This window comes from Parambassis ranga, chromosome 4, assembly GCF_900634625.1.
Source record: "Parambassis ranga chromosome 4, fParRan2.1, whole genome shotgun sequence".
NCBI classification, from domain to species: Eukaryota; Metazoa; Chordata; class Actinopteri; family Ambassidae; genus Parambassis; species Parambassis ranga.
In genome coordinates this window covers 18,094,315-18,117,045 of record NC_041025.1, presented here as the reverse complement: position 1 = coordinate 18,117,045, position 22,731 = coordinate 18,094,315, and the positions used below count along the sequence as shown (strand labels likewise).

Genomic DNA, 22,731 nt, shown 5'->3' with positions numbered 1-22,731 from the left:
CTGATAAAATTGTCATATAATCAAAATAATTCTGCTCTGTGCCATGTTTTAATGGATCGTTCTATCGATACTGCCTAAAATAAAGTCTAATAACCCCCAGAGGACTAAAACCCACTATTCCTCAATAACAAGAGAAATGTAGTTCATATAATTATAAGATGATCAGTTGAGACCATACTAGATACTATTGCTAGCAGTGTATTGGTTATACACATACATGTGTCTCCCTGTATCGAAGCCTGCAGTATTTCTCCATTAATCAGCAGACCTGACCCTTAGCTGACCCCTGCTCATATTCTTCTTCTTTTTTTTAAGATCCTAGCTGTTCAGTTTGTCCTCATGTGTCTGGCAGGATCATAAAGTTCAGGTGCTCAGATCAGTTTGAAGAGAAAAGTTTGGATCCAAGATAAAATGATAATTTCCCTGCTGCACCAACCCCCTTTACAAATCTGATCCCCCACTGACCTCCGTGAAGTCTTCATGAGAAAGTTGTCCGCGTACAGATTTTACACCTCCCCATAAACCTTCCCCCTCCACTCCTTTCTTTTCCTTTCCCATCGTCCGCCTCATTGTCATGGTAATGGATTCTATCATGCGTGACCAAAACGGTTAACTTAATTGATGAAAAAGATCAGTAAGAGGGGGGTTTGCATATATCAGACATGAAGGATTTCATTCACTAAAGACTTAAGGAATACATTATGGCACTTTAAGAAGCCTCTTCAGTGGTTCTGCAGCTCACAGCTAATGTGCTATCAGATTTCTTGGCATGACTCGATCTCTGCAAGTGGCAGCACTCATCAGCCTGCTCAGTGAAGAATTTGGACACTTAAGCACGAGTGAGTGTTGCTGTCCGTCATCAGTCATAGAGGAGATGGACGAGTTTAGGTTACATTTTTTTGTTGCACCTACTTTTATGAATCCATTATATTCTTTAAATTTCATTTCATTAAAATAATTTAACTTTTAGCACAGAGTAATACACCATATAAGGCTTTTGATACATGGTTAAAACTCATTATTTATGTTTCATCATTGGCTTTATATTTATTTACAGTAAATGTACATTTTCACATGATTTATTTTTTAAGAATTTTGTGTGACATTGTTTTGTGGCAGCAATTTACAGTGCCTAGTATCTAAAAATGTTTGCTATAGAATCACAGGACTGCCACTAAGAGAGTTTTGTGTGTTTACCTCAACAATGAGTCTCCTGCCTTGTTCAAAAGCTACAAAACCAGAATAAAAGGCTAACTGTCTCTGACAAGAAATAATGAGAGCATATTCTTAAAATGTGCTGCTCACAGCTGGGCTAGCCTTGATTAAGTCTTTATAGCTGGCTGCCATAAAAATGTAAGGCACATGATAAAATTAAACAACAAACTCTTCTAAAAGTGATTGACAGTGTTGCACCAGTTGTAGTGACAGAAACACTAAAGTCAGTGTGAATTTTCTGAAGCTGTCATATTGTCCTAGAACAGCTCTAAAGGTGATGTCTAGCAGCTTTATCAAATTTGACAGTGTTCCTAATGGATGCATGTTGTCAATTAGAAGCTGCAAATATTGTGTCAAATTGCTGTATGATGATGTATGATTCAGACACTGAATACAAAACATTGCTGCGTTTTTGGTGGTGTGACTTGAGCCAAACACTTGGAGATGTTCATCTCCTTCCACTTCATTCCTGCCCCTCTCTACTTACTGACACGCTCTGTAAAAATACAATAACAGTCTGTGGACATGGTATTTACATACAGCCGAGAGATTAGCCTGCTAGCAGGGGTGGACAGGTGCTGCGTCTAGCAGTGGAGAGGCAGGTGTGTGTGTGTTTTGAATGCTGGCAGCTCACCTTTCTGTGGCGAGGGTAGAGTTTCAACAGAAGGCATCTGCCAACTGTGAGGAAAGGACAAAACCTCAAGAGGTTTAACTAATATGTCACATCAGCAGTCTTATTTTCAAAAAACAAATACAGATTTAAACTGAGTTTTTATAGCCCTAAAGTTATGGCTAACATCTCACCTCTTGATGATGGCTCAACACTACTAAAATAAAAGCAACAAGATCATCCTAGCACTGCTCTTTCTCTGTGCACCACAGTGGGGATAATTGTCTTTCATGATAAATTCAACTATTTTGTTGCTGATGGTTATGAAAAGGAAGTCCTTTATTTAGGTTAGCTACAAAATACATTCTAACTCCTTCAGATACAATAGGGTTCTCGCGCATTTCATGCTTGGGCCCTAATAAGGATTCATCTACATATTAAATAAGTAATTGATTTCTCAGATCATGGTTTGACCCATGAAATACAAATTAACTCTCCTAAGTCTTTAAGTCTCAGGAAAATACCTGCAGTCGTTTATATAACAAAGCAGAGTTGAAAGAAAACTCTTGATTTATCTCACAAAGAAAAGAATCAAATGTTTTTAGAATAAATGATTGACGAACCATTTTCTCAACAGGGCAAAGATATTGTGCAAATAAATATACTGTGAATGGTTTTGTCTCTTATTTCAACATATTTAAAAAGTAAAAAGAAAGGATTGGTGAAATGACCACTTCAGTGTGGATACCTCACAGTAACTGTCTTAGCTGGGTGTTTTCTGTCTGGTTGTGTGTCATCGACTTGTCTGTGATGCTTTTCAAAACAACTGTTTCACTGTGTGGCCGCTGGGAGTCGAGTGCTCAGTCTGCATGTCTGCTTTGTGTGCTCACTGTGCAGTGTGTGTGTGTGTGTGTGTGGAGACTGGTGAACCTTCCTTGGCATTCCACCCATTCCCTTGGTACCTGGGAACTGGTCTGTTCTCCTCCAGCACAGTATTTTTAGATCCTGAGGAGCAGCTGTCTGTGTTTCTGTCTACACAGACAGCCCGGCTGTCTGTTGACTGAAAAAATGTGTTGAGGCTGAGGACTGTTTGTAATACTGCACTTTTTCAAATTACAGCAACTTAAGCAGGTGCAGTTTCATGTAATTACAGCAGGGATGGGTCTGAGGTGGTGAAGTAGTGGTAGTGTGTTAAATCTGTTTAGCTGCCAGGTAGGCAACTTGTCCCTGAACAGCAGCGCAGCTCTGTGGTTTTCTCACATTTTAATGATACTGAATCATGTCGGCCCTGAGGTTTCTGTGTTGGACAGAGCACTTTGCAGCAGCACTTCACAGCGTCATGATATGTGGGTCTGAAATATCTACACAACCTGCTACAACCAAAAACAACAACAATTAAAAGAGAAAGGCATTGGTGACCCTCTGTTTTTGTAGTAACTCTTAAGATTTAGTGTTACAGATATCCAGCTTACATACATGTCTGAAGGTAATAATGTCTCAGCTGGGCTCTGCTCTGTACTGTATGTATCAGGTCTGTTTCATTAAATATGTTGAATAACTTCCATTATAAACAAATTCAAAGTTGTTTTTATGTAAGTCTTTTCAGAATCAGTTGCCTGTAAGAGATGCGGGATAACTGACATCACTCTTTAATGTTGGGTTGCTATTTCTTGATTTGGTGCTAACAGACGGTGTGTGTGTGTGTGTGTTTCATTTGTACCTCGGCAGGGGGAGAAGAATGCCGGCTTTGACGTGCTCTACCACAACATGAAGCATGGCCAGCTGGCAACTAAGGAGCTCGCCGAGTTTGTCCGAGAGAGGTAAGGTTTGTGCGTATTTGTGAATATCTGTGTAGGAGGTGGCGCTAGTGATGGGGCTCAGGTTTAGAAGCTCTACATTCTAATGTACTTTGTGTACGCCAATGTTGGGTGAAATGCTCAAAGATTATAAATGAGCTGTTAAGGTGCTCATGATTTATACGGTTTTATGGTCCCGTCAGCAGAATGCAGATTGTGGAAACAACCGTTGGAAACAAGTCTCTCGTTGTTTCAAGTGTCCTGTCTCTGCTCTGACCTCTGACCCCAGTCTTCACTGCTGTGCTACTTTTGAAGTGCACACAAGCTTGAACTGGGTTGATCTCTGAGCTTCTTTTGCTGTGTGCCAACCGCCTGGTTTAAATTCTCTCAAACAGTTTCATCATCTCGGCTCATGGTTGGCTGAACACCTCTTCTTCAATCACAGCTTAAGCACCGCAACCAAGGGCAGCAGGCCTCTTGCACTTTCATTTATGGATTCACAGAGTGTGTCTGTGAAGTTCTTCCAGCCAAAGTGGAAAAGAATAAATAGATTAACCTGTGCATTTATCCATAAAGCATATTAATATGATTAATAACGCAGACACAGAATATTTGAAGTCAGATTTTGAGAGTTGTAAATACACCATTTGTATTTATTGTCAAACAAAAATCAACAGTAGTAGCCAGAAATAGGAACTTGTGTTCTGTCTTTTGTTTTCATTACAATATATGACATGCTGTTCATTAGTGGTTGGAGATGCAGGGATTGGAAGTCACTATCTAAACTTCTGAAGTGGATGGTTTGTCATATTAAGTACTAATTTGTAATTATCAGTGAGCATGTTACAGTAATGAGGTTCCCACAGCACACAGAGCAACACTGTCAGACCTGTGATATAATCCTGACATTGATTCAGAGCAGCTCTGCACATTCCTCTCAGGGGGAAATTCACTTATCTGCTCGGACAGCAGCAGACAACAAATCAGCAGTCAGGAAATGAAACAGAGGCACTGAAGGTAAAAATAGTGTGTGATCCTGCAGGACAGAGGAAAGGCAATTGTGTTGATAAATATCCTCCATCTTTCTCCCAGACCACTTCCATGAAAGGTCATTTTGAAACAGGACACTATGGTAAACACTAAGTTTTAAGGTACCCTAACAAATCACATTCTCAAGGTTTCTTAGTTATTGCATCTTACATTCACTACCATCACCATGGCACCGAGTGTAATGATAAGTGTAAGATATAGTACATCTCATTACTTCAGTCTGTCGTTGGAATGTGCCTCTTTAAATAAAATGTAATAAAGACTGTATCAATTAAGAAGATTGATGCCTCTATGCTGATGTAAATGTACCTATGACAGGTGGAAAAAAAAATAAATCTACCAATTTATCTCCGGCACTGAGTTTGAGCTTGTTTACATAGTCTTCTCTGCAAATGAAGGAGTGATAGGGTTGATAATAAAGCACCCTCTAAATCTCCTTATGTTCTAACCATAGAAAGTGGCAGCAATGCACTAGCTAGCTGCAAGCACACAGAGGTTATTACTGATGAGGCTTATGTTGAATGAGATGAAACCCCAGAGTGAGACACTCCAAAAATAGTGAGTTTGCCAGAATGTTGTGGATTCCATAGAAAACAGCATTCTGCAAGAAATCCTGATTAACACCTGTAACCTGTTTATCCACCTGTACCTCTAAAATCCCACAAATGTCTCCTCTATCAGAGGGGAGGACGTTCAGTCCAATTCAGTTCAGTCAGAAACCACTTTCCTCAATCTTATGCCTGCTTATTTCTAAATTCAGCATTGAAGGGTCTTATTTATAGGCCCTATATATATAACTGAATAGTGTCTTCTCTCTGTTTTTGGCCTGTCAAAGAGTACATGAGAATTAGAGAATAGAGTGATACATTAGTGGTTAGAATTGCAGGAATTGGTCTTTTTCATTCATTCAATGTAGTCTTTGTCAATATAAATGTTTTTTTTGTCCGTTTAAATGTTGACAATTAGGCTAAAAAGTGCAAAAGAGAGCAACAATTATGTAAAATAGATCCAAATAATTCATCATCATGCATTCTACTGGCGACACAACTTCAGCATCTCTTCATCAAGTTTGTCAGTCTGTTTTCCTCTGTTCACCCTCAGGATATCTGGGTCAATGCTCCATCTTTCTTTTCTCCTCTGGGTCCACAGATGGTTATTAAAGTTTTATAGCCGGCCTTGCAAAACTTGTCTATTTATCATTTAAATTTGACTTATAGCAACATTTACCCAGCACCGATGACAATTAATCCTTATCTCACAGACTGTGACTCTGGCTGTTGAAGCCCAGTGTTTGGGCCGAAGTAAGGCCTTCTAACATATGGGGCCATTAGTAAAGGTAATAGCATTGTGAGGAAGTGCTGCTGGAGTACATTTACCAGCCTAAAGGCCATTTAGAGGAATTTACATTTCGGTGGATTCACACAGCATTAATCCGCCTGTCATGTCTTGACCTCATCCTTGTTTTTTTAAGTTTCCCTGTACTTCCATAAATTGAGTTACTACTTTTATTATTCTGCTTTTGTCCACATATTTTTGTACTTGTTTTTTTCAGGGCTGCCATTGAGGAGACTTACTCCAAGTCAATGAGCAAACTGTCTAAAATAGCCAGCAATGGAAGTCCACAGGGGTGAGTACCACCATGTAAACAGTCAGCAATCCCTCCTCCGCCTCTTCCGCCTGTCAGTGACTTACAGTTGAATTTTTCTCCACTGGAAGGTGCTGTGTTTGTAATTGTGGATGCATTAGTCATATGGCTGCATACGAGATATGGATGAGTACCATATGCATGTCCAAATGTCCATATTGGTCATTAAAGAGAGGCCTGTGTGGTTTGATGCATGTGTCACTCTCTGCAAAACATGTTCATAGTGACTGAAAAGGGGAAAGTCTAGGTTTCTGCAAATTATGACACCATTAAAGGCCCTGTAGTTCAAAATATTAAATTATATGTATTTAGATTTTAGTAATAATATCTGATTGAAAAAAATAATTATCTAAACATGTCATTTGATATTTACTTAGATATCGGATAAGCTATGTATATCAGCATGCTATAATGTGTGAGTTTGATTATTTGTGTATTTTCCAGGACGTTTGCTCCCATGTGGGACGTGTTCAGGGTGTCTTCAGACAAACTGGCTCTCTGTCACCTCGAGCTGATGAAAAAGATGAACGATCTGATCCGGGATATCAACAAGTACGGAGACGAGCAGGTCAAAATTCATCGCAAGGTGCGTATCTGATACACTTCCACACTGTGCTGACAGAAAACTGGTTGTTGTTTGTGTCTGTGTTCTATGTAAAACTTGTGTAGTTTGATCGATCTCCATGGTCCTGATCTAATTTATCTTACAGATAATCCAATTACTGTCTTTAAGTGTCGGGTACAATGATGCTCTGTACAGTGTTCTTGTGTGTGTGTGTCACCCAGACAAAGGAGGAGATGGTGGGGACAGTGGAAGCGGTGCAGGCACTGCAGGTTCAGAGCGGTCACCTTCAAAAGTCAAAGGAGGGCTACCACGCTAAGTGTTTGGAGTTGGACCGCCTCAGGAAGGAGGGAGCACCACAGAAAGAATTGGAAAAGGTTAGCTGCCACTTTAACTGAGGATTTCACATGGGGCTTAAGTGCTGCGAAACACCAGAAGAAAGGAAACAGCGTGTTTTATCGTGCCACCAGCGCAGCATCAATCCCCACCAGGCATGATTTCTGTAGCGTATCCATGCGTATGTTCCAAGCTCCTGTGAGATTCACAAACTCATGTAGTAATCTGCCTGTTTACCTGATGGATAATGTCCTCTCCACATGTATCAGGCTGGGTTACAGAGCATGTTACTGAAAACTCTGTGTAGTCCATCAACACATGTACACACAGGGCAGCTTCTCACCTGAATAAAAAGCATGTTCCATCATATACAAAGCTGTTTCAGTACTTCCTAAAAGAATCTCTCCTCATCCATGGCAGTGGCTGTTTCTCTACCGGTTGCGATGTTAAATCAGCGAGACTTCAGTCTCGGAGTGTTTTATTTTGAAAATCTACTGTAAACTCTCTGGTGTTCTGGTGCCTGACTTCCTATCTGCTCATTGTTGTTGGTGTGAATTGGGAGTAGCACAGCTCAAAAATAGAACCGGTGCGTATCTGTCACGGAGCAGTACGGAGCTACGCGCTGCTATGCAGCTGGTGTGAATAGTCTCATTGACTAAAATGGAAGCATATCAACAGCGGCTGTCACTACGCTGACGTTACGTGTCTGGTGTAAATCTGGCTTTAGGTCCTACACTAACTGGATTTTCTTTTTTTAATCACTTACCTGCCACAGAGATGTCTGTGTGTCACATAATTCACAGCAACCTGCTGCATATTTGGAATTACCTTCACTTTCTGGAATACAAAGTAGTTTGTCCATGGTTAGGCAATACTAAATAAACAATCTATATGAAACAGCACCAGCACTGTTTTGACGTTTGTATTATTTTTTAATAGCTTGGAATTGCTGTTTTTGGGAATAAATCTTAAAATTCATGCTGATTATTTTTTGCAGTATAAGCAATCTTTAACTTTTATTAAAATTTAAAAGAGTGCCCTTTAATTTGAGTTGCTTAAAAATGCTAAATGATAAAATGTTATTCAATGATCAGCAGTGAGAATTCTGTAGGTTCTGTGTGATTGTGCGTTTTGTGATTATAAAGTCCATTATAGTTATTTCTTTGGCTACCAGAAAAGTTGAGTCATTGCTGTGTCAGTGATGATTTAAATATATTTGATCATGTTCTCATTCACCTACCGAGTCAGGAGCTTAAAGGTCATTTTATTCCTTTTCCCTTTCTTCTCACTAGGCGGAGCTGAAGTCTAAGAAAGCGGCAGAGTCCTTTGCGCTGTGCATCGAGAAGTACAACCGCGTGGGAGGAGAGTTTGAGCAGAAGATGAGCGAGTCCGCCCAGGTCAGATCTGACTCCAGCTGGGCCAAAAGCCACTTTTTTTCATCCATCTCTCCCACTCCCTGATATGGTGTTTTTATGCATTTCTCCACTTGGGTTTTATCTTTCTCCCTGACTCACCCTCTCTGTAGCCTCCCACCACAAGAACTCCATTTTATCCTTTCATTTATTATTCTGCATCGTGCCCGCCCCCCCCCAAAAAAAGAAAACCACAAACCCCCGACTCCTAAACACCCACCCACTCGCACACACATCCTGCACCCTGCTCATTACCTTTAATCACTGCCCCCACGCTTCCATGGTTACTGCTGCTGTTGCCATGGAAATCTTCAACAAACCCAAATGAGTGCTTTTGTGTCTTACATTTGAAATGATGACTGGAATCCCTCTGACCAATTATCTCTTGTAATGGCTCTGAAGGAGAAAGTCTGGTGATAATTACGAGGGAGTCTGTGGTGCCACGTGTCAAAGGAGAGGGCGATGCTTGTTATCATATATATAAAATTAAAAAGAGATCAAACTCTTCACAGCTCATTTAATTTTAGTTCTGGTCTAGTTCATGATCACGCCAAGAACATCATCCTGCATCATCACTGAAAATAACAGTAAAATTGTGCAGTTCTTAAATGCAACTTATATTTACTGTTGCTGGACAAACTGTCTAAAATACTCCAATCTTATGTTTTTTATGATGTTTTGGTCTCTCAGACTACACAAAAACCCCAACACAGTAACAGTAAATAATCACAGTGGAAGGATGACGCACTCCTCTCAGCTGCTCTCTTAGGTTTCCAAGCCAGTTTAGCTTGGCTTTGCTGAGCTTATTCCACAGGTTGATCCATGCTTAGTCCATGTATTAAACCATATCCTGTGACTGATCACAAGAGGGTTTATCTCAGCTCATGAGACGAAAGTTTACTTAATCTAATCATTTGTCACAATTGACGATAGGACATAGGATAGGACATTGGGGAAAATTTAATATTATCAAACGTACATGTTTATAAGGACGTATATCTCTGATCTATCACTGACCTCTCACAATGTGAACCTAACACAGGATGTGGTGTCAGAAACAGCAATAAGATGTCAGATCTTATATTAAAATCATTAAGAGTATTCTAGCATTATTGTGGAATTATTAATAAATGACTAATCATTTGCCTTCGTGAAGAAAAAGCAGTTTTACTTATAAAGATGTAAGAATTTGCAGTAAAATGTGGAGCAGTGGCACGGGGCAGATGGAAATGAAGAGCAGTGCTGAGGGCTGACAGCAGCTGAGCAGAGAGCAAAGAGTGTTTTATGTTTGCTCTCTATGCCCAGATTTTGCCTCTATAATTGAAGAAAGGGAACTGGCACAACTCTGCTCATAAGCTCACTGCTTCAACAAAAGCCAATGCCACTATATCAAGACAATTCCCCTTAAACAGACAGCGACAAATGAGCTGGCTGAGCAAAGCGCACGATCCAACCTAAATACTAAATCCTCTCGAATTATCGCCGGTTTATTGGCCTGGAAACATGCCGCAGCCTCCTCTGCTGCCTGGATGACTGCTTCTCAGCTCTCTTTCAAAGGGCCGTTTCACTTTATTGGCAGTTTTAAATTTTGGTTTTATTGGATTCTGGATGCTTCTGTGAATGCACCAGGTACTCACACCACTGTGCAGACAAACCCTAGTAACCAGGGCAATAAACATCCAGTCACACAGACAAACCACATACCTGTACAGCCAAATATGATACAAAATGTGCAGGTTTATGGTGAAATATTTCAGCTCCTTTATGCTGAAGCTATAGATTTGTTTGATATTTTGTGGTGTTTAAAAAGAAGAATTGTGTGAGCATGTGCCTTTACAGTGATAATCAAGAGGAAGTTAAGTGAGTTTCTGGTGGAGTTTACTTGATATCATTTAATATTAAAATGTTTTTCTTCACCGTTTGCGTGTATGTGTATGATTGTGTGTTTGAGTAGAAGTTCCAAGAAATCGAGGAGACTCACCTGCGTCAGATGAAACAGCTGATCAAAGGTTACTCACACGGCATAGAAGACACCCACGTCCAGGTGGGACAGGTATGTGAGAGCTGATCCTGTCATTGTTGTTCCTCCTGTTGCAGTGAACTGTGCTGAGCTCTGTTTCCTGCAGCAGGCAATAAAACAATTGTTACTAATCTCTAGATTCTGGTTCGACTCAATTACAACACTTCTTTCAAACAAACCACACAATCTTTCTGTTTTTCTCTGCTGCAGGTCCATGAGGAATTCAAGCAGAATGTGGAAAATATCGGCATCGATAACCTCATTCAGAAATTTGCTGAACTGAAGGGCACGGGTAAAGACAGGCCAGGTACAGCTCACTTGTTGTGTAACAACATCAATATATAGACACCCACACTCAGAACAGCAGTGTGGAGGCTGAGTAATTTGTAGTGTGTGCGCATGGATCCTGTTTATTTATGTGTGTGTTTGTTGTCTGCAGCTCTGGTTGGGTTTGAGGACTACATGACAGCTTTGGCACCTGAAGGTGGGAAAAAGAGTCGGGCAAAAGCCTTCAGGATCCCGGGCCTTGGCAAGAGGGACAAAGAGCCAGACTCGACGTATGTGTCACAAATCAAGTCTCTAGATTCTGAAATTGAAATGTGATTTCTGATCTTTGCTGATAGCTCTATTAAAACCTGTGTTTTTATATATCTGCAGGGATTCAGCTGTGACGGAAGCTCTGGTGAGTTTTAACATCATTCTCCCCCAAACACTCAAAAAACAGGGACTCAATTATCAGTCCTGAATCTTCAGATATCCCTGCAGACAACAGGGTTAAGAGCACTTCTACTCTATAAAAACAGTGTGTGTTTGTTGTGTGAAGGTGTGTTCATTGGTGTGTGATGGTGACGTGTCTGATGGTGTGGGGTTTCCCAGGTTTATTTTGGTACTTCTCAGAAGAGGTTTCTGAGATTAACAGAGCGTTACAGCACAGCTTCACATTAGAAAGAGAGAGAGAGTGAGAGAGAGTGTGTGTTTGTGTAGTTTGTGGCAAGCTTTGGATGCTTCTATCTTAACAGAGTGATGTGGAAGCAGACAGACAGATCATAGAGCCGCTGGTGCTGCTATTTCACACCACTGTGAAGGGCATTAAGATTCTGACTGCAGTGTGACAGGTCAAGATAATGGCAGGAAAAAAAACTTCTACCTTTCCTGTCTATTTGAGTGCAAAAAAAGTTAAAAGTTCATCTGACCATCTCAACTGACTCTCAGCCTCTTTTTGACCCAGTTTTGTTTCCATAGTTCTGAGTATTCCTGAAAGAAACTACACAGTGGCTACATGTTTACTCATCATATCAGCTTGGCCTGTTGAGGTGTGTTTACTGAGATCAGATGTAATGAAGTATCCTCAGTCTAAAAATAACTGCTACCTCATTGGTTGGATCTTAGTCTCATGTCTTTTATTTCACCTCCTGACTTCATCACAGCTTCATTTGAGCTCTGAACATGTTCAGCAGTTGTAGTAGTTACTCACTGACTCTCACTCGAGCCAAGCAGAAATTGTAGGCTGTATTTATTTACTCTAATGGGCAGCCCTCGGTGGTGTGTGTAGGCTGTGTAAGTGCTGAGTTACACAGGATGACAAAGCACTTCTGTGTGTCAGATATGCACAGCTTGTCTCAGTGTTGCTGACCTGGTTGATATCTGCCTTCCCATTCATACAGAACTCACCTCTGGAAGTAGACGATGAGGGGTTCGTCATCCGAACTGACAGCACTCAGAATGATATCCTTTTATCTGCTCACGCATGCACAAGGCTCTGGAAACTTCAGAATGTCATTTTGTTTAGTTTTTGTCAACAAGAAACATGAATTCTTTGTGAATAGGGCCCTACATTTAAGGCTTAACACAGAAAGGTGAACATCTTTTCCCAATTGTGAAGACAGAATCAGCAAATATTTAACATTTTTACCTTGGTTTTCATCAAGTAAATCCAACCTTGGTTGAATATTTTGTTGAGAAGCTTGACATTAGCTCTATCTGCACACAGCTAACATATAATGTCTGTTAATGTCTGGTGCCTTCAATTTGATTGCTTCTCTGCCATTCATAGATTAATAAAGATGTCACCACCCTGACTCGTGTCATGTGACAAACTACATTAAAACACATAATAATCCTGCATGACTGAGAGGGAGGTTAATCAGAAGGTTGAAGGTGAGAGGCGGAGTTTTAAGTAATTTGCCTGCACAATTGCTGACATTCATGGCCTCATTAACTGTAGAGTTTGACAATTATAAGGATCATACATCATGTTTGTTGGCACTAATGAGTAAATGCATCCCCCTCGTTAAATGTAGATGAGGAAAAATCAGGTCTGCCAGCACGGGATACGAGCTGCAAGCTAACAACTTCCTCCTCCCCCTGTGCTGCCCGCCTGTTGAGAATCGACCGTACGCTTTTATTAGAGGCTTCGAATGCTGCACAAGACAGAGACACAAGGAGGAAAATAGGAGGAAGTGTTGACTTGTGCTGCGGATGACGGTGCGGCAGGAAGAGGCAGTTTGGCAGTTTGACAGCTCTGCAACACTTACCTGCAGGAAGCTCTGTGGAGTTTGTATGTCTGCCTCGTGCTGCTGATCTAATCAATAAAGTGAATCAGATTAATGTTTTTCCTGTGCAGGAAATCTAAAAATTATTTGCAAAATCCACTTAAACTTGAACTTCCCTGGTTGTAATCTGCTGAAGGATTTTTCAGTTGCATTTTTTTTTTCGTTTTCCTTCTTGAAATGCAGTCACAAAACACCACCATGTCTCCTTCTGTCAGCTTGTTCTCCTTGACCCTCCCTTCTTTCTGTACGCTGCTCTGAGGAGAAGGAAAACAACTTCTACTCTAGTGATTCTGACTTCGATGATGAGGAGCCCAAGAAGTTCCACATACAGATCAGACCGGTGGCGAGCAGCAACCGCAGCCACTCTGTCGCCACAGAGAAGGAGCTGAAAGCCACCGTGGGGGCGCTCACATTGCCGCCCAACAGAGGGGCACGCCAACAGGTTGCTTTTTGTTTGTGTTTTGTCTATTGAGTTAGTGAAGATCTTAAACTGTGCTATAAAAATGCATGCAGTACAATAATTAAAACACAGGTTAATCCAAACCTGATCTTTTATTGAATAATTCTGTCTTCCTCATTTGAATTTCAGGTGTCAGTAAAGCGGCATCTTTCCAGTAAGTTCTGTCAGCTTTTTAAATATGGTTGTGTGATGTTTTGGTAATCATTTTCAGATATTCCTATTTTGATAGCTGAAATCTTGTGTTGCATCTGTGCAGGAAACTCCAGTACTGCAGGAGGTCGACCAGAGGAAGGCGAAGCCACGTCCCGCAGAGGTGAGTCTTCAGTCTCACTGGCTGCTTGCCTTTGTATGACAAAACTACATGATGGAATTGATGATTTATTAGGCTTGTAATCCAACTGAAATTTAATCAATTTTAAAGGGAAATATTTTTCAGCTTTTCAGTGGTAAACGTATTTTGTAATGAGTTACGCTTAAATCATTCATTTCAATATTTTTAGTTCTTGAAATGATGAATATGTCGCAAAAATAATTGGCAGTTTGTAGTAATTGTGTAACCAGTTTTCACTTGGCCACACTTGCACCATCAGTAAATTGATAATGCCTTCGTGCAGCATCTCTCCACCTCCAGCCTCCTCAGCCCCCTGTGTTTCCCCCCCTAGACAGAAAATCTCTTTATTGGCTGACCTTGCCTGAACACCCACACTCCATTAGTCACGGCCGGCCCTCTGCTCGTGCCCTGAAGCTTGTTTTATCACTGACAGGCCCGTTAGCGGTCATTAGGTTAGGTTGGAGTGGGAGGGTACAACCTGCTGCACTCGAGCAGCGGGCAGTCTCTCCTACTTAAATCCAGACGCCGCTGGATTAACGATCAGTGTCTGAATAAAGCGGCTCCTCTGCGGTAAAGGCAGAAATGGCTGCAGCACAGTGAGATTGGGCTAATAGCTGGTATTTATCATGGAGAAGCTAATTTCTGATGGGTTTTCCCTCATGTCATCTTATCTCCCCCTGCCCTGGCCCCCTCTCAGAGCTCTGACAAACAACGGCGTGCTGCTGATTAGTCCTGATTAGGGTAACATTGTCTGCAGTGAGTCAGTGTAGCTCACCGAGTGTGTGCATGTCTGTTATAGATGGAGAGCAGGAGGGCCTTCGCAGGTCCACCTCCAGCCCTGATCACAGCAGGTGAGATGTCTCTGCCCTTCATCTCCTTCCCCCATCCTCCATATCTGTCTCTGTGCGGGGCACTGAGAGACATTATTCGGAGGTCAAATTGCGTCATCGGTGGCCTTTTCAGCAGCTTGAACCTCCTCAGGTTTTCTCCTCACAGTCCTTCCACTGTCACTGGCCTTGATTTATTTTTGGCTATCTATAGTTTAACTTCATCAGCTTATTTCTCTCTGTGTTTTTTCCTCCTTCATTTCTTCTGTAGCTCAGCCAGACTCCAGCATTTTTGTTTTACATGATGCAGTTTTGAAATGGGAACAAAACCAAAGAACAGAAATGGCAAAAACGAAACTATATGGAAAAAATATTTAGAAATTATTCTGCAGAAACAATTTTTTACAGTATTATGTGTACAAAGATGCACAGTGAGAAAGCAACATCAATAAGTTGCATCTTTTTACTGCTCATGACTTCCTCCTCTTTTTCTATGCGCTTCATCTTTCATCCTGCATCTTTCACAGTCTCTCAGTTTTCTCCTCTCTCTTCCACCCACACTTCTGTCCTCACATTTCCTCCCTTCCATTATTTTTTCCTTTTCATCACTCCTCCGCTCACCCTGATCTCCCGTCTCTTTTCTCCCACTCTGTCCGTCAGGTTGAGTTTGACGGCATCGGGTTCAGACAGTCTGTTTGGGCCACCGCTGGAATCGGCCTTCAAGTCCAAAAGCTTTGACAGCCGGGAGCAACTCAGAGAGCAGAATGCTTTTGGCGCTTCAGAATGTGAGATGAGTTTTGCCCAGAAATTTTAATCAATAAGTCTAATTGCATGTTTCTGGGTATGTATCTTGTTAGTGCACCGAGCTGAATTTTGTGTTTGCTTTGTGTCAGATGCTGCCTTCTCATCCGACTCCTCCTCCCCGGAAAACGTTGAAGACTCTGGGCTAGACTCACCTTCCCATCAGCCCCTTGGCCCGTCCCCTGAGCCAGTGGGTTGGGCTGCTTGGCCGCCTGTGTCACAGAGTAAAGAACAAACACAATCACTTGGACGACCAGCTGACCCTTTCCTCTCTGCCTTCCGTGACCCCTCCCCTGGACGCAGTCCTCACCCGCAGGATGATCCAGCCAGCATCTGGTCCACCGCCCCGTCACGTCCCTCACGTGTCCCCCCTGATATGGACCCCTCATCGATGCGTTTCCCTGCTTTCTCCCAGTCCCTCCCTACGCCTGAGATGGAATCATCAGTGTGGAACTGCAAACACATCCCACCTGAGGACCCCTTCCTCGCTGCCTTTGAGAGGACTGTCACCCAGGAGACATTCAACCTGTCTGACGCCTGGGCACGTCCACCTCCACGCCCAGCCCAGGAGGGCAGGGGCATGGAGGTAAGAGGCGACCCATTCTCCGTCACCCTCAGTGACACCAAGACACTCCCAGCACCTTCATCTTCCTCCTCCTCCTCCTCCTCCTCCAATCGCAAAGAGAAAGACAGGAAACGAGACCGGAGCCTCCCACCACCTGTTTCTTCAGATGACCCGTTTGCAATAACGATGATCGGCAGCCCAACGCACCAGTCATCACTGGCTGCAGCAGCTGGTATAATCCCCTTGCACGGTGGCGGCAGCAGCTCTGCCACCAGCAACAGACTGGCACTTGAAGCCAACACAAGCTCTTTACCGTCAGTTCAGCCAAAGAAGGAGCTGATGCACTGGAATTCTGTCCACAACCCATTTAGCGAAGGCTCCAAAGCACTGGAAGGAGGCGGAAAAGGAGGAGAAGGAGGAGAAAGGAGAAAACATCGATCATCAGAAAGCGAGCCGCGCAGAAACGCCCCTCCCCTCACGAGGCATTCAGGACCGCAGGAGGATCTGTGCTTTTCAACAGATAAAGATCAGGACTGTCTGGATCTGAACACACAGATATCCTGCACTGTCAGCTCTCACAAGGGTACTGATCTCTTCCTCTTTTTATTTGAAAGTAAATCACACATACAATGGTGAAAATATCCACACACAATAAAGCAGCTTAGATGTTTAATTAATCTAAATTTTTTTTTCTCTAATTATAAAAGTCCACAGCTGGAGTCTGGCCTCTGGTGTAAACATTGCACGCCCATTAACAGAGTCTTGATATTTGTTTTACAATACACAAAAATCACAAGTCAGAAAAAGGCTTGAACTAAATATTTAACTAGAACCTAAGGCACAGAAGTCTTTTTTTGCATCGCATGAAGAAACGTTCCCACTTCCATCCTGCACAAATAATTTATTCAGCGGATTAGGGTGCTAATTTCTAATGAAAGTAGACCTCTCCAGCTTTGACGTTTTAATTATTCAACATAAGGCCTAATCTCTCCATCAGGGGGCAGTTTGAGAAGCTCTTAATTAAGGTCTCATTCAGCTAATTAAATCCGTTTTTTTGGTTGTTGTTTAATATTATATGATGATAGACTTAATTCAGAACCCTCAAATACTTTTTTTTTTCTTGCATTTCCTCTGAAGCATATAGAGACACTCATGCACATGTCTGCATCATCACAGTCATAGCTCTCAGCACTTACTGACCAATCACTGCAGAAGAAGATTGAGACAGATTACATGTAATTATGACATGAGTGCTGACATGATGGATGTAGCTGTGGCTCTGCTGTGATCATAACAATTATGGTTCCTAATCATAAGAGCTGAATATATCTAGAGCACTGCAGCAGCACACGGCTTCAGCTGAGAGGCAGAGCTGTCTGCAGATCTGCATTTTAAAATGATGACTAATAAAAGCATCACCTCTCCTTTTATAGTAACCAGAGAGCTTTAGATGTATCCTAACTGGACTGGAAGTACAGATTGTTCAGAAAAATTACTTTGATATATTTGAATAGATGGACAGTTACATAAATAGTCAATATTATAATTAATCTATGATTAAATATTTAATGTTACATTTTTAAAAGGTAAAATGCCAAATAGTATTTTTTTTTTTAATCTTTAAACCGTTTCTTTGTTAGAAAACTGAAAAACAAAAATCAATCAAATATATGTATCCAAAACTAAGAACTTAGTTAGATTTAGTTAGAGATAGGATTAAAGTCTTTACAATTTAATGAAAAATAAATTATAATAAAGTTTTATTCCCATTTTATGTTGCTGTTTTCATCAGGCAGTGTTCGGGTAAATGGGACTTGTCACAGAGTGCTCTGGGTTTTTTATAGCGCCTAGAATACAATTTGTATTGTAAAAGATGTTATACAAATAAAACTGATTTGCATTAAATTAGCTGATAGTGAAGAATGAGTACACCAGCACTCAAAGCTCTGTGTGATTCTTCTCCTCACTAGAGAGGACACCAGCAGGATGTTCAATCTTTCAATTCAACCAATAAAACTAAAATATTGCTGCCGGTGTGTGTTGGCAGTGTGGTACTTCCAGCTTTCAGTCCTCTAACCCTCTGTGATTGTGTGTATGTGTCTTTGTAAGGGTCCAAACATAACTTCAGACAGGACACAGCTGAAGTGGCCGCAGCTGCTCCTCAGAGAGCGACTCGGGCCAAGAGGTCTTCAGGACGACTCAGCGGCTGTGAGAGAGTCAGTGTCAGTCCAAAATCCTGATAATCTTAATGAATGTTGTGTTTGTCTTGTTGTTTTTCTATCATAATATTGTCTCAACCCTTTCAGTCCCGGTCACTTTGTTCCTCACCGCTGCCAGAGCCCATCCCCTCCCTCACCTCCTCCTCCTCCTCAAGCCCCAGTGAGTGGGGGCCTCAAACCAGAGATGGCGAGTGGGGAGGCCAGAACCGAGCAGCCAGCCCTGCCAGGGTGGGACAAGCCTCACCGCAGCCCTACCAGCACCAGGACCACCAACAGAGACCGTGTATGTGTTTTTTATATAGCTGAAAAATTTCCTCTGCACCTCTACATTGAAGAAGTTTAATAATTAATGGGAACAACAGAATAAAGCTGGAGGTTGGACCAGCATTGTCATAAAGCCTGTTTACCTTTCAGAGGTGTTGTTTAATAGGCGTGTATTGTTTACATGGAGAATACTGCTAAGCAACTAGCTTCGTATTTATGCACAGACACAAGACTGTAAGCATATGTCCTAAAATGTTGAGCTTCTCTTTTAAAGATGTCTTTTTTATCCCCGCAGTGCACCTCTCCAGAGGTCCTAGTCCCATCTCCCTCAGCACGCAGGAGGCCTGGCCTGTAGCAGCTGCCATTACAGAATACATCAATGCCTACTTCAAAGGTGGACAGCACAACCGGTCAGCATGGTGCTCCCTGTTTACAGAAATCATAGACATTGTGTCTGATGAGTCATAAGAAAAACACACCTGCTCTTCTTTCCTCAGCTGCCTGGTGAAGATCACCGGCGACCTCACCATGTCCTTTCCAGCAGGCATCACCCGGATTTTCACAGCCAACCCAAACGTCCCCGTGCTCAGCTTCAGACTGGTCAGCATCTCGAGGATCGATCACTTCCTGCCCAATCAAAAGCTGCTCTACAGGTTAGCAGGTCCCTTCTGTTTTTTGTGTTTTGTGCACCTGAACCAGATCTCTTATCATCCTGTCTCTGTTTTTTTCACAGTGATCCGTCTCAGAGTGACCCAGACACCAGAGACTTCTGGTTCAACATGCAGGCTCTGCAGGTCTACCTTCAGAAGGAGGCTGAACTCAACCCCCAAGCTTCATACTACAACGTCGGCCTGCTCAAGTATCAGGTCAGGGTTTGTCTGAAACAGTGGTTTGAATTAAAAAAACACTAACTTTACTGGCAATGGTCTGGAACATATGTTATGTTTTATATATTTGTAAAACACCTCCCTGTTTCCTCAGGTGTCGTCTCAGGACCCGGGTCGGGCTCCCCTCCTGCTGTCAGCTGAGTGTCAGCGAAGTGGCACGGTGACCCGGGTGTCTCTGGATTATCACTGCTGCCCCGCCACCGCACCCTCCACGCAGCTCACCGCCGTTCAGGTGCTGCTCCCGCTCGACCACACCGCCACAGACCTGCAGTGCCAGCCGCCCGCCTCCTGGTGAGCAGTGACGACGTGGTGATGGAGGGATAATGACTAGTTTCTTTTCCACAGAGCAAACCCTGTTATTTACCTGATAAATGCAATCAGGAGGATTATTGTAATACACAAACAGAACTGTGAAGCAAAGCTGCTGTTAATAAAGTTACTGAAAAGAACATAGAGATTTACAATAATTATAAGAAACAGATATAAGCTGGTGAATAATGACTAAAAACAAAACAAGCTGCAATAAAAAGCAGATGATTTAAAGTAAAAGAAGGACTAAAAAATACCATTTTAAATAGAAGAGCTGCAGATTCAATTAGAATATGCATAACAATGGTTCTGGCAAATTTACTCGGATTTACAGCTAATTAACTTTGACTCAGTGACGAGGCCACACTAACGTTTGTGCATATTTCATGTTTTCTGGCAACATTTTTGTACTAAAGAAACTTTTTGTCAACTTATTGAAGGTTAGATTTTAAAGCAATGAGGAGACAAACACTAACATTTTTGCAGGTTTTTGTGTACATTTAAGAGCTAATAATCATGCAGTCAGAAGAATAATTTGACAGATTATTCCTAAAGAATTATATTAGGTGCAGGTCAGGCCTCACTGACTCTTCATTTTCCTCTGCAGGAATGCTGAGGAGCGTCGGCTACTGTGGAAACTCCCCAACCTTTCCCCGACCAACCACAGCAAAGGTCAGAGCTCTGCTGCTGTTCTCATTGAACAAGGAAGCTTTGATTAAAAAACACAGCTGACTGTGAAGCAGAGCACTCACACATTAACCCGTATCTGCCTATTTTCTGTCTATTAATGAATGTCTTGTGAGTAATATTGAGATGAGTCTGAAACTTTAGTGGCTCCTGTTGGTTTCACATATCTACCTCAAGTCAAGACAAAGGTAGAGATGAGTAAATCATGGCGATCTCTGTAAAAAGCTGGAGGCAGATTATTATCTGATGATATATTATTACTTCAAGGTGAAGCTAAAAAACAACCCATTCACAGCGGCAGTGATGGATGAGATGATGAAGGCAGGAAAGGTTTATAGTTGTAGGACTTCTCTGCTTTATTAGTGGCTGATAAAACCACAGAAAGGTCACTGTAACTCTTTCCTGTCAGTGATGTCACAGTATTTTTTTGTACATGCTTATTTTTGGCAAATTTAGTTTGGTTTTTATCAGGAGGTTTTAAGTCTGATGATTGTGCTTATGTTTTTAGTTCCTTTCTGTGATTAGCAGCAGGTTTTAGAGTTCAGCCGGTCAGTCAGCTTTACACTTTATACACACTACTGTCTCCCTATTCCTGGGACACTTCTTGTTCCTCATTCTGTGCTTCTCTCTTCAGTCATTTTTTTTTTTTACCAGCCTTTGACCATTAACCGTCTTCACATGCTCCTTGTAATGTTCTTGGCTTTAATTAGACAAAGCTGTGTTGCTGTTGTCACTCATGTGTCTGTGTGTGGTGTCCCAGGCTCAGGAACTCTGTGTGCCAGCTGGCAGTGCCTGGAGGTTCCTCGCGGCCCTCCACCCAGCCTGGCTGTTCAGTTTGTGGGCTCCGGGGCCTCGCTGTCGGGCATGGACGTGGAGCTGGTGGGCAGCCGCTACCGCATGTCGCTGGTCAAGAAGAGATTCGCCACAGGTGACACTCTTTATTTTCTTACACTACTAAGACTCATAGTTAAAAAAAAAATAACTTGTTTACTGCAATGCAGACTCATCATTTTGTATGTTAGTTCATGGGAGCTCTCAGATGGAGGCATTTTTTTAAACCCTTTGCAAGTGATGTAGTTTGAAATGATCATGAAATGTATGAATAACTGTACATTTGTTGACTAAAATGTATTTCTATTAATTAGTAATCTATTTTATCAGTTAGCTGAGGATTTTACTTGATTGTTTACATTGATAACCACATGATTAACAAATTCAAAGGGTAAATAATCAGCTGATCTATACAACATTGCAAAATGAATGTTCTTATTAATTTCCCATATTATATTGAAGTGGGATCAGAAAGCAGTTATAATTTACTTTAAAAAGTTATTGCTGAGGATCAGGCATCAGCCTTCACACTTTAGTACTTAATGCTGTAGCCAGTTAGCTTAGCACAACAAAATCTACCTACTAACACCTTATATGCTCTCACTTCAAATAAAATCATTCCCTTATTTTAATGCTGCATTTCCTGTCTTTTTTGTGTCATTTGCAGGGAAGTACATGGCAGGCTGCTCCTTGTGAAAGTCCTGAGAGGACCGCTGCTGAAGGTTCAGAGAACTGCACTTTTTCCATTTGTCTTGAGTTGAGGAAGAGTTGTTTGGTAAGACACAGACATGGAGATCTTTACCGAGACCTACAGCTCAGTTTTGAAGGACAATGTGCACTTACTGCTGATGGTGTCCTGCTGTGTTAGGACCAAGCTTTTCTTCTGCTTTTCCTCTAACGTTTGTGTTGTACATTCAGTCGTTCGGCCATTTCCAACAGTAAGACTCTTTTCTATTGAATATTTCTCTCTTCACTTTGTGTTCTGTGTGCCTTTGTTATCAGGAGACTGCAGACTAAGCTAGATGTCAGAACTTTTCCTGAATTTAGAGTGAATGGGGGAAAAAGGCTTGTACATAAAATGTAATCATTACTGTCTGGAGGTGAGTTGCCATGGAAACTAGAATTTTTAAATTATGTAAATACACTATCAGATCAGACAAAAGATCTTGTACCAAACCTGAGAAAAGAAAAATAAGAAGTGTTTGTAAATCTGACATTTGTTCCAAATGGAGGTTTTGTGACGTTGATGTTTGATAAAAATAAATGTGCTCAAACTTTTTGGTTTACACCAATTTATTACACATTGTGACCAAGTACAAAATACAGCTGAACTATGCAGTTTATTACAGACC

At 41.7% G+C, this 22,731-nt stretch overlaps 1 protein-coding gene across 1 annotated transcript in view; it reads left to right on the top strand.

Annotated features, from left to right (window-relative positions):
• The window catches only part of fcho1 (FCH and mu domain containing endocytic adaptor 1), a 39,428-nt gene extending 16,770 nt beyond the window's left edge, over window positions 1–22,658 (top strand). Inside the window, exons 3-27 of the mRNA XM_028402879.1 lie at window positions 3,554–3,645; window positions 6,224–6,298; window positions 6,761–6,902; window positions 7,103–7,255; window positions 8,507–8,611; window positions 10,581–10,679; window positions 10,857–10,953; window positions 11,086–11,203; window positions 11,304–11,328; window positions 12,311–12,371; window positions 13,447–13,640; window positions 13,788–13,812; window positions 13,915–13,971; window positions 14,789–14,840; window positions 15,477–15,601; window positions 15,710–16,765; window positions 18,292–18,398; window positions 18,489–18,684; window positions 18,961–19,075; window positions 19,163–19,318; window positions 19,399–19,531; window positions 19,647–19,843; window positions 20,469–20,533; window positions 21,309–21,476; window positions 22,047–22,658. Of these exons, the coding sequence (XP_028258680.1) occupies window positions 3,554–3,645; window positions 6,224–6,298; window positions 6,761–6,902; window positions 7,103–7,255; window positions 8,507–8,611; window positions 10,581–10,679; window positions 10,857–10,953; window positions 11,086–11,203; window positions 11,304–11,328; window positions 12,311–12,371; window positions 13,447–13,640; window positions 13,788–13,812; window positions 13,915–13,971; window positions 14,789–14,840; window positions 15,477–15,601; window positions 15,710–16,765; window positions 18,292–18,398; window positions 18,489–18,684; window positions 18,961–19,075; window positions 19,163–19,318; window positions 19,399–19,531; window positions 19,647–19,843; window positions 20,469–20,533; window positions 21,309–21,476; window positions 22,047–22,075 (3,642 nt within the window). The 3' untranslated portion in view covers window positions 22,076–22,658. The remainder of the gene's footprint in view (window positions 1–3,553; window positions 3,646–6,223; window positions 6,299–6,760; window positions 6,903–7,102; window positions 7,256–8,506; window positions 8,612–10,580; window positions 10,680–10,856; window positions 10,954–11,085; window positions 11,204–11,303; window positions 11,329–12,310; window positions 12,372–13,446; window positions 13,641–13,787; window positions 13,813–13,914; window positions 13,972–14,788; window positions 14,841–15,476; window positions 15,602–15,709; window positions 16,766–18,291; window positions 18,399–18,488; window positions 18,685–18,960; window positions 19,076–19,162; window positions 19,319–19,398; window positions 19,532–19,646; window positions 19,844–20,468; window positions 20,534–21,308; window positions 21,477–22,046) is intronic.
• Window positions 22,659–22,731: the final 73 nt, after the last annotated feature.